At 46.3% G+C, this 12,060-nt stretch overlaps 1 protein-coding gene across 4 annotated transcripts in view; it reads left to right on the top strand.

Annotated features, from left to right (window-relative positions):
• Positions 1-12,060, top strand: part of CACNA1H (calcium voltage-gated channel subunit alpha1 H) — an 822,232-nt gene that overhangs the window by 790,962 nt on the left and 19,210 nt on the right. For all 4 annotated transcript variants that reach the window (XM_068244151.1, XM_068244150.1, XM_068244152.1 and 1 more), the window contains one exon: positions 8,795-9,118. In XM_068244151.1, the coding sequence (XP_068100252.1) occupies positions 8,795-9,118 (324 nt within the window). The remainder of the gene's footprint in view (positions 1-8,794; positions 9,119-12,060) is intronic.

The raw sequence follows: 12,060 nt of genomic DNA, 5'->3' as shown, positions 1-12,060 counted from the left end.
AAAAAATTAGCATATTGTGATAAAGTTCATTATTTTCTGTAATGTACTGATAAACATTAGACTTTCATATATTTTAGATTCAAATACACACAACTGAAGTAGTTCAAGCCTTTTATTGTTTTAATATTGATGATTTTGGCATACAGCTCATGAAAACCCAAATTTCCTATTTCAAAAAATTAGCATATTTCATCTGACCAATAAAAGAAAAGTGTTTTTAAAACAAAAAAAGTCAACCTTCAAATAATTATGTTCAGTTATGCACTCAATACTTGGTCGGGAATCCTTTTGCAGAAATGACTGCTTCAATGCGGCGTGACATGGAGGCAATCAGCCTGTGGCACTGCTCAGGTGTTATGGAGGCCCAGGATACATCGATAGCGGCCTTAAGCTCATCCAGAGTGTTGGGTCTTGCGTCTCTCAACTTTCTCTTCACAATATCCCACATATTCTCTATGGGGTTCAGGTCAGGAGAGTTGACAGGCCAATTGAGCACAGTAATACCATGGTCAGTAAACCATTTACCAGTGGTTTTGGCACTGTGAGCAGGTGCAAGGTCGTGCTGAAACATGAAATCTTCATCTCCATAAAGCTTTTCAGCAGATTGAAGCATGAACCCACTTTTGACCCAGAAACAGTGGCTGAAGCGCCTGACCTGGGCTACAGAGAAGCAGCACTGGACTGTTGCTCAGTGGTCCAAAGTACTTTTTTCGAATGAAAGCAACTTTTACATGTCATTCGGAAATCAAGGTGCTAGAGTCTGGAGGAAGACTGGGGAGAGGGAAACGCCAAAATGCCTGAAGTCCAGTGTCAAGTACCTACAGTCAGTGATGGTCTGGGGTGCCATGTCAGCTGCTGGTGTTTGTCCACTGTGTTTTATCAAGGGCAGGGTCAATGCAGCTAGCTATCAGGAGATTTTGGAGCACCTCATGCTTCCATCTGCTGAAAAGCTTTGTGGAGATGAAGATTTCATTTTTCAGCACGACCTTGCACCTTCTCACAGTGCCAAAACCACTGGTAAATGGTTTACTGACCATGGTATTACTGTGCTCAGTTGGCCTGCCAACTCTCCTGACCTGAACCCCATAGAGAATCTGTGGGATATTGTGAAGAGAAAGTTGAGAGACGCAAGACCCAACACTCTGGATGAGCTTAAGGCCACTATCGAAGCATCCTGGGCCTCCATAACACCTGAGCAGTGCCACAGGCTGATTGCCTCCATGCCACGCCGCATTGAAGCAGTCATTTCTGCAAAAGGATTCCTGACCAAGTATTGAGTGCATAACTGAACATAATTATTTGAAGGTTGATTTTTTTTTTTGTTTTAAAAACACTTTTCTTTTATTGGTCGGATGAAATATGCTAATTTTTTTAGATAGGAATTTGGGGTTTTCATGAGCTGTATGCCAAAATCATCAATATTAAAACAATAAAAGGCTTGAACTACTTCAGTTGTGTGTATTTGAATCTAAAATATATGACAGTCTAATGTTTATCAGGACATTACAGAAAATAATGAACTGTATCACAATATGTTAATTTTTTTAGAAGATCCTGTATATCCCACACTCAGGGCCGGGCCGAGGCATAGGCTGGAGAGGCTCCAGCCTCAGGGCGCAGTGTAGGAGGGGGCGCACAATTCATTCAGATGTCATTCCTAATTGTGTATGAAGCAGATAGAAATAAGAAAAGGGGATACATAGCAGTGACTGCAAGCCAGATAACTAAATATTAAGGTGTTGGGGAGGTTGTGGGCCCTGTGGCACCTCTTAGTCTAATAGCAATCCGTGTGTGACAGCTGAGGTGGGAGGGATGGAGGGGCGCACTTTGGTGTCTCAGCCTTGGGTGCTGGAGGACCTTGTCCCTGCTCTGCCCACACTACACCGATCAGGGGGATTTTCTGCTCTGGCAGTGTGTTGGCATGGGGGGGGGGGAATAGGACCACTAGAGTGAGAAGTGTGACTTTCTGCTACCCCTGTAGTTATTCATGTAATAATAGCAGCGCAATAGAATCACTTCATCCCCTGTCGGGTTTGATGGACTCCAGTCTTTTGTACTGCCTGTCTATATGCTAATTATGGGCTAGTACACACAGACTTTTGGTTTTAGTTCAGCACCAGTTCAACTGCAAGTCTCCTGCAGCTTGATCCGTTTGTTGCCAGTTTGAGCTCACATTGACATACTAAAGTGAGTTTAAAAAAAAGAAGACAGATACTCAACTATAGAGAGGGAAGGCTCGATTCCATAGAGCCTACCTGTTCTTGTTTGGTCCCCTCATTCCAGCACCGTCACGTTCTGGTCAAATACAGCTCCAGGGAGGGACCCACTGTAGGCTTAGAAAGCATTTGCACATGTGCAGTACATAAAACTCCGACTTTGCTTCTGAAGCTTTCCGAGAGCTCCTGGAGGCGGGGGGGGGGGGGGGGGGGGGGGTTTGTGTGTCAGCCATCATGTGTGTATAGCTCATTTTACTCTGGAAAAATTGTACTTCTTATTTGTATGTGTTTACATGTATTTTAACCACTGAAGTACCAGCGGTCTCTGCCCCTTTAAAGGAGTTATCAGGCATTCATTAGTAAAATAAGTGCTACTTACCCGGGGCTTGGTCCAGCCCCAAGCTCCCAGCATGTCCCTCGCCGCAGCTCTCCCCGCAGCCGTTCGCCGCCTCTCCCTCCTGCTGATGACGTCAGACCGACCTGGAGGTCGGCCTGTACTGCGCCTGCATGAGCGGTGCTGTCAATCACCGCCACGTGAAACGGAGCTTACTATGCAGGCGCAGAACTAGTACGCTCCGGTCCACGTGGCGGTGATTGACAGCGCCGCTCATGCAGGCGCAGTACAGGCCGACCTCCAGGTCGGTCTGACGTCATCAGCAGGAGGGAGAGGCGGCGAACGGCTGCGGGGAGAGCTGCGGCGAGGGACATGCTGGGAACTTAGGGCTGGACGAAGCCCCGGGTAAGTAGCCCTTCTTTTACTACTGAATGCCTGAAGACTCTTTTAAGGACCAGAGACCGTTCAATACCAACAGAATCCTGACGAATTGTCGCAACCGCTGTCACCGCCGCACGCCGGGATCCTCCTGACATAGACTTTGCCGAGTCATGTGAGCCGGTCAGGAGCTGCTTTCATTGGCTCCTGACCGTGTCCATCAATGTAAGCCAATGGGAGTGGCTTACATTGATAGACACGGCCAGGAGCCAATGAAATCTGCTCCTGACCGGCTCACATGGCTCTGCCGCCATAGAGACAGGCAGAGCCAGTGAGCTGCGATGAGAGACGTCGGGTTTGAACGGCGGATGCGCTCTGCGGGCGGTGATTGAAATCTACGCCCTGTCAGCCAGGAGCTCACCAAAACAGGGTGTAGATTTCAATCACCGTGGTCCTAAAGTAGTTAAAATTTACTCTTTTATAGTGGTCCTGTATCTACTTCCGTAGCAGCAGTCTCTGGCCCCTTAAGGACCAGAGACTGCTGGTACTGCAAAACGGCGCTTGCCGATGATTTGCAACACTGATCCACCACTCTCGCCGGTCACGCCGCAGGTCCCCCTCTCTCTGCTGTCTCTATAACGGCAGAGCTCTGTGCCCTGGTCAGGAGCCACTTTCATTGGCTCCTGACCCTGTCCATCAATGTAAGCCAATGGGATTAGCTTACAGTGATGAAAGGGTCAGGACCCAATGAAGTCGGTTCCTGGCCAGCTCATAGAGCTCTGTTGTCCTACTGTCGGCTGGGTGAGTGGGTTGTGGTGGAGGCAGAGTGGCAGGACCGTGCGGTGACGATTGTTGAAATCTACGTCCTGTCAGAGCTGCACAGCCACAAGCAGGACATAGACTTCAACCACACTGGTCTGGAAGTGGTTACATAAACAGACAACACACCAGAAACGTATAAGTGCTGTGCTAGGGGTACACTGTATGATGTCTCCAATAGGTTCAACTTTGGAACAGATAAAATGATTAAATCCACCAAAACTCTCTAACAAACAAGTATTTGATCAAAATATTAATGAGGCATCGATTGCAAATGCCTGTTATTTGTACGACCAGTGGGGCCAGGAGTCCGGGGGCTGTGGGAAGGAGGGGGACGTGAGCGGACTTCATGGCTTTGTACTGCATAAACCATAAAGCACTACAAAGTTCATGGCAGAGCAACTGACATCAGATGAAATTTCAACATTGGCAAGATATCAATTACTTGACCTACCACAAACTGAATTATGTATGCCCAGCGTCAGAGCATATTAACACACACATCCTAAGAAATTCTCTCTGGGTACAGGTAGGAGGCGCCCGGGTAAGGATGTTCAGTATAATATTCTATATGGCAGTATCCAACTATTACACAATAAGTTGTCCTCAGGGCCGGATTACCGACCAGGCAACAAAAGCAGACGCTTGGGGCCCCATTCAGAGTCAAAGGGGCCCCATTAGCACATAAACCAGCCCTTGCCATCCTGTCAGCGGTGGCTGGATGGTATAATGGTTAAAGGGACTCTGAGCAGTGCAGTAACTATGGAAAGATGCATATCAGTTTAAAGCTCTCTTTCTCCTCTTTCCAATGATATCTAAACGGCTGCTCTATGCCTTTTAGTTTTCGATATTTTCGCGATTGAAATCGCGGCCACAGGACGACTTTTCTCCAAAGTCAGAGGTGGCTGGATAGTATAATGGTTAAAGGGACTCTGAGAAGTGCAGTAACTATGGAAATATGCATATCATTTTAAAGCTATCTTTCTCCTCTTTCCAATGATATCTAAACAGCTGCTCTATGCCTTTTAGTTTTCGATATTTTCGCGATTGAAATCGTGGCCACAGGACGACTTTTCTCCAAAGTCAGAGGTGGCTGGATGGTATAATGGTTAAAGGGACTCTGAGCAGTGCAGTAACTATGGAAAGATTCATATCATTTTAAAGCTCTCTTTCTCCTCTTTCCAATGATATATAAACAGCTGCTCTATGCCTTTTAGTTTTCGATATTTTCGCGATCGAAATCGCGGCCACAGGACGACTTTTCTCCAAAGTCAGCGGTGGCTGGATGGTATAATGGTTAAAGGGACTCTGAGCAGTGCAGTAACTATGGAAAGATGCATATCATTTTAAAGCTCTTTTTCTCCTCTTTTCAATGATATATAAACAGCTGCTCTATGCCTTTTAGTTTTTGATATTTTCACGATCGAATCCAGGGCCACAGGACGACTTTTCTCCAAAGTTGGCAGCTCGATTCAGCACAATGCAATGAAATATAAGGAACCCAGGGGGATATAATTACAAACATCATGCTGGTAGGTGTGAGGATGTAATGAATTAGTTGTGGGTATGCTTAAAGGCATATCCACAGGCACTGCTTGGAGTCCCTTTAAGGGCTCTGCCGCTGACACAGGAGACCAGGGTTCGAATCTCAGCTCTGCCTGTTCAGTAAGCCAGCACCTATTCAGTAGGAGACCGTAGGCAGGTCTCTCTAACACTGCTACTGCCTATAGGGCGCGTCCTAGTGGCTGCAGCTCTGGCGCTTTGAGTCCACCAGCAGAAAAGCGCGATATAAATGTTATTTGTCTTGTCTTGTCAAATGATGCCGTGCGCTGCTGATTGTCTTCAGAGCCAGGCTCTCCTCCTAGGTCCCCCTCCTGCTACTGTGCGCTCTGCTGCTGCCCACTCCACCCTCCCTTCCCACAGAGAACCACAGCTGCAGCAAGAATGATAGCAGCAGATGGCAAACGCTCACTCACCTATCCATGATCCAAGCAATAGAGATCCCGTCATCTGAAACCCATCTGTCTCTTCTACAGTGCATCCGCTCGCTCTGAACTTCCTGATTCTCAGATCAGACATGAAGTAGGAAGTAGTAATAGTAGTAGTAACAGAGCGGCAGCACTCTAGAGGAGACAGATGGGCTCCGGATGACGGGACCTCTATTGCTTGGATCGCAATAGGTGAATGTGATTCATCTGGTGCTGTCATTCTCCCCCACTGCGGCTGCCTTCTCTGCTGGACTATCGTATTCACTGGGATGGAGGCTGCATGGTGGCTGTCTAGTTTGGGAGGAAATTGGTTGTTCGGTGGTGGGAGTGGTTATGTAATTCTGTCTGGGGAACGGCTTCTGGTTTGGCGGTGTCCAGAGCTTTCTGCTATTGCCAGGCTGGAGATGCAGGGGGAAAGTGCTGCTGCTGTGATATCTGGCGCCCTCTTCATAGGGGTGCCCCAGCCCCTGAGTGCAAATGTCCCAGCCATTCATCTCTCACTCTGCATTTTGCCGCTGCTATTCCCTGCATTGTGCACCCACAGAGGAAAGCGTGCTGTTGCCCATAGCAACCAGTAGCTCGGCTGCCCGGTGTGTGCGACATATTGCTGTGCAGCTGCATCTTCTGATTCTATTACGACATGATGGGGGGCCCAAATCAGTTACTTTGCTTAGGGCCCCATTTAGCCTTAATCCGGCTCTGGTTGTCCTACCTTATAGGTGTAAAAGCAAAGCGTACCTGCCGGCCACAGAGGAGTCTTTGTGTCACACGGGGAGTCCAATGCGGTCAGAGGCCCATCACACCTCACATATAGTCCAAACAATCAGCAACGATCCACAAGGACTCGACCCTCCAAAGTGAATTACAGCTAAATATTTATTTTTATAAAGCGGTGTTACAGCACACTAAAAAGCGCAACGTTTCGGGCAGAGGCCCTTTCTCAAGTGCTCAAGTCATCTGGCAACACATTGTGAATATATAAAACTTTACTTACACACCACACCCAAACTAGGGTCAGAGAGCGGCAAAAATATATACTCATAAGAAGCACCTAAGACTAAAGTCTTCATTGAGGCCATACGGTGACTGAGTACCCAGTTTTTCCATCCACCAAGCTTCACGTCTTAATAAAGTGGTCCTGCGATCCTGGCCCTCATGGAACTGCACCACCTCCAGCACCATCCATCTCAGCTGACTCACCCTGTGTCCAAATTCCTTGAAATGCCTTGCTAAGGGGGGATCCCGATTTCTTTCCTCCTCCCCCCTTTTATTTATATTGGGGTTCTATGAGGGCCAGGATCACAGGACCACTTTATTAAGACGTGAAGCTTGGTGGATGGAAAAACTGGGTACTCAGTCACCGTATGGCCTCAACGAAGACTTTAGTCTTAGGTGCTTCTTATGAGTATATATTTTTGCCGCTCTCTGACCCTTTAAGGGTCATATGTACCTTTAAGTATGTGCCCGCCCCCCAATTAGTTTGGGTGTGGTGTGTAAGTGAAGTTTTATATATTCACAATGTATTGCCAGATGACTTGAGCACTTGAGAAAGGGCCTCTGCCCGAAACGTGCTTTTTAGTGTGCTGTAACACCGCTATATAAAAATAAATATTTCGCTGTAATTCACTTTGGAGGGTCGAGTCCTTGTGGATCGTTGCTGATTGTCTACCTTATAGGTGTCCCTTTAGGAAATAGAGACAATCAGAAGTATAAGGAATAATTTTAATGGTGCACTAGATGACAACGCGTTTCACGGTCACAGCCGCTTCATCAGGTCAATAGCAGTGCCTGAAATACAGAGAGTCCGTGTGTCCGGGCGCCAATAATAGTTGGATACTGCCATATAGAATATTATACTGAACATCCTTACCCGGGCGCCTCCTACCTGTACCCAGAAAGTTAACACCCCTCTTGTCAGTAGGGGAGATTAGGCCGATTTTAGTCGACCGATAAATCATTTTTTGGAGCAGCGACCACCTAAGGACCCAAAGGCCGAGTGGGGACGGCACTTCCCCACCTGCGGACACAAGTGGTTGCCTTTACTGCAACCCACGTTTGTGAGTATAATTATTGCTTTTAATAGCTATATCCAGATCCACTAACCGTATTGCACCAGATTGGGCTCCCGGATCTCTCTGTGTTTTTTCCTTCTACTATTCTACAGTAAGAAATTCTCACTCCTTAAGGTGGCCACTAATTATCCAATTTCTAGCAAAAAATTGTTTCAGCCATCAGAAATTCAGATCGAATTGGTTGTAAATAATCTCCATTGATGGGCACAATCTATTGGAAACGATTATAAAAAAAAAAAGTCGTCTGATTGGATTTTCGTCAAATCAAAATTTGGATTTTCTTGATGGTTGTGATAGATCGGAAGCAAAGATTGGTTCGTTGATGGTGTAGTGAACGATTTTTCTTCTGATCAGAATTTTCTGATCGATCAAACGATTTTTCGAAATTGGACCGTTCGTGGCCACCTTTATAGTGATCTCATGAATGCAGTTGTCATATGACCCTCTGGTGCTGCTTCTCTTGTGTCTGTGACCCAACTCTTTGCATCATTAGGAGCTTGAATGGCCAAGGCTCCTCCCCAGTCTGCGTGGAGATCACAGATTGGCAATGTTCTGGAAGGTCCGGTAGATGAGTTTCAGGTTTGGAAACCCAAGTACCAGTAAGGAAAGCAGACAATAAGAGAACCAATAGTGTAGTATTTCTGGGAAATGTAAAGAAAGTCATTTGGCGCTCTGAAACGGAGATACACAATTCAGCCACTGTCTCTTATTGACCTGAGGAAGCGGGAGGGTCCTGTGAAATGCGTTGTCTTTTTATTGGTGTGTAACAAAAAAATCTTAACCTCTTATGACGAGGTAAGACTGTTCCTATTACTTACATCCACTCACTATATATTCTATCACAATTGGGGCGCCTCCTCCCATCTTGCACAGATTGGCAACATTCTTGATATTTTTGGTGTCTGGCTAATAGTCCTGCATTTTAGGGTTACCCACGAATGAAAGTTCCAGGCATGCTAATAACCTGACCTCCTGTTCTCCCCACAGGACACACTTCGGGAGTGCACCAGTGATGACAAACATTGCCTCACTTACCTGCCCTTCATCTCCCCCGTCTATTTCGTCACCTTTGTCCTCATCGCCCAGTTCGTCCTGGTCAACGTTGTGGTGGCCGTGCTGATGAAACACCTGGAGGAAAGCAATAAGGAGGCCAAGGAGGATGCAGAAATGGATGCTGAGATCGAGTTGGAGATGTCTAGGGCACACACGCCTATCGTTGGAGCCTGCCCTCCCACACCAGATGGAAAGGCGATTGTTGCAGGACCGAGTCTTGTGAAAAGTGAGCTGCCAGTGTTGCTGAAACAAGGCCGGGTAAATTTCCTTTCACTTATTCTCATGCATGCAGAACAGGGCAGAGTTTAAGTCAAATTGAGGTTGGGTTTCATAGGCTCACCCTTTACTACAAAGAATTGGAATTCCCCCTTTGCTATGGGCGCCATGCAATTTTGTGGGTGTCTTTTCTCTGAAGAAATGAGGGTCATCCAGAAAGTAACATCCATTTGCTTTTATCTGCCATGCAAGGTATTCTTTCTGTCTAATGTAACTTGCATCTCTCAGGGTAATCTCTTCTCTCCCGGCACTGTGTTGTCACGTGACTACAGAATTTCAGTAACGGTTTGCTCAGCAGCATTAACATTAAGCCCCGCCTCCCACCATCCCCAATCTCTCCTACACATAGGTGAGGAGTGTGATGCTACTGCAATGTAGTAATGAAAACCTTGTTAAAAAAAAAAAAAGCCTACATAAAAAAGGTGATTGTGTGGAGAAATAAGAATAAGATACAGCGCCCCATGTGCAATTAACTTTTTCTCCTGCGTTTTCTCCTTGGAGATAATTTTTCTTATTCTATTTAAAATAACTTTTCAGCACTTTGCAACTGAATAAGTACCAAAAAGTAGTTGAAAAAGTACTGCCAAAATTATTTTGAATGGTTTTTTTTGCTTGGTGGTTTAAAAGGCATTTTATTGACAAGTTTGAAAATATCCCCTAGGAGAAAAAGTGAATTGCATTGGGCCAGGGTGTACAAAATATGTTTCCTTAATTGAAAACAGCTGTTTCTTTCTGGACAACCCTCGTACATTGAGACATATTACAGTGGCATGCCTAGGGTATTTGACACCCGGTGCTGATTATTTACAGACAACTCCCCTATATCAAAAAACATTTATTTGAAGGTGGGTGGCACACTAGTGGTACCCCCCATGTGACATCCCTGGTGGTATCCCCCCCCCCCCCCCCCATCCCTATATAGCTTACCTGGTGGTCTAGTGGTGTCTCACGGAAGGGTAGCCGTCAGGAGGGAGGGGGGCAGAGAACGGCCAGCATGTACGCACTATGATAAGGTTAGATTCACTCACAAGCCGCACTGCTGCCTCCCACTCTGCGGGGGGGGGGGGGCAAATGAGGGAGGCTCATGGAGAGCGTGAGAGGAATAATGACCCCTCCCCGCATCTCCAGACTCCCCAACGCTAATCAGCCACGCCGGCCGGATCCTCAGTCAGTTCTGCCCAGGTATCGCCCCATTGAAGATGACGCCTGGTGCACTCTCTACCTCTGTACATATTATTTTGATGAGTTCCAGTGTAACCTTTTATATTTTTTGTAACACAAAAGGTAGCATTGAGCCAGGAGACTCCCACTTTATTGATCGCAGAGTCAGTGGAGGGCTCTGTTCTGGTGAAGGAAATATGGCCAGTTTCTCCAGCCACCCATCATGCCACGCTCCTCCCCCTGCAGCCCTGCTATGCCTGCGGGCCTGAGGTGAATCTGTGCGCTGCCTTTCTGTGCTCTGTATGACCTGTACCACTATACGTCCTGTGGCTTCCCCTTCTCTGCTCTGCTTATGGGTTCTTCTGTGGTTCTGCTCTGTCTATGGGGGTGATAGGGCTTCTCATGCTTGTGTAGTAATGGTGGGAGAAGAGTTTCAGCAACAAAGGACACCAGATTTTACTTTGTCATGGTCTTGCTGTATTTTTATTTATTGTTGCTGTATTTCTTTGGCTCTGGGCTGAACAGTGGCAGTCAAATGTCCAAGTTGCTATTTATTTGTGCCGTGTGCAAACTTAATGAACCAACATTTCAGTGCTACATCCTGACCAAAAAGATGAGCAGGACTGCCAGGCAACTGGCAACCGAGGTGGCCCGAATAAAATAAGTTATATACCTACCTAGGTAGAGGGAAGCCTCTGGGTAGTCCAGAGACTTCCCATGTCCTCCTCACGCCCACCATTGCCACGTGCTGACACTCGGAATATATCCAAAAAGAGCTTGTTGGCTAGGTTATCGTGGCCGCACCCCTTTTAATACATAAACACCAGAAAATCCATCCAATGATTATAGGAAACGGGTACACTTTTCAATGTTCAAACAATACTGGCTGTGTTATTGATCCAATAAGTGCACTGCAACGTCTATGCCATATCCCATATTACCCCAACACAAAGAAAGGTAAGAAATAGTAAGGCAGACACTATGGTGCTATTCATCAAAACCATGAGCGCAGACAGGTCTATGTTACTAGTGGAAGAGGAAACAACCTGGTAGTCCGTCTTGCTGTCAGGGATAATATAGTTTCAATTGCATTCACAAGGAGAAAGATGGCTCCCAGCACTCCTGAATATTGGCAATTACTTTACTGAAAATCTATAGAAAATCACATAGACAACTACTTGTGCATCAACAGCACACCCCGATACCGGTGAAGCTGTGGGGTAGCATCTGTACGGGGTAGATGCCTGACCACTGGTTCACGCTCCTGCACATCTTTACAGGCTCGATGCACCTTATCCCCTGCTACAAAGTTAATTATCAAACGGCCACTTGATACATCCCATCATAGGTCTGATACTTACTGACTTGCACGCCACCGTCCAGTATTTCTTTTCATTGTGCTTGAGAAAAGGTTGTTTAAACACCAAAAGTCTTGTCCCATTGCACCAACTTATGGTTGGATGATCAAGTGGCCTTCTGATAACTTACTTTGACCTCAATTCACCAATGGCTGTTTGATGAAGAATAATAGGTCAGTAAAATACTGCATTTGGCAATTTTGAATTTTTCCTGATTTCCACACATGCAGTAATAGTTCAATAATTTACTGAAAAATGCTGCTTCAATTCACTAAGACCTGTTTGGTAAAAAGTAGAAGTCTAGGCAGCTGTGGAGTAGATATCGGCAGCAAGCTGTTTTCTGCTATAGTGATGTTCCCCCACTTCTGGCCTGAGCTGCGCTGATTCTTCAGCAGTGATGGTCAT

The sequence above is a fragment of the Hyperolius riggenbachi genome, chromosome 7, assembly GCF_040937935.1.
Source record: "Hyperolius riggenbachi isolate aHypRig1 chromosome 7, aHypRig1.pri, whole genome shotgun sequence".
In the NCBI taxonomy this organism is placed as follows: domain Eukaryota; kingdom Metazoa; phylum Chordata; class Amphibia; order Anura; family Hyperoliidae; genus Hyperolius; species Hyperolius riggenbachi.
This window is presented reverse-complemented; position numbering and strand designations above follow the sequence as displayed.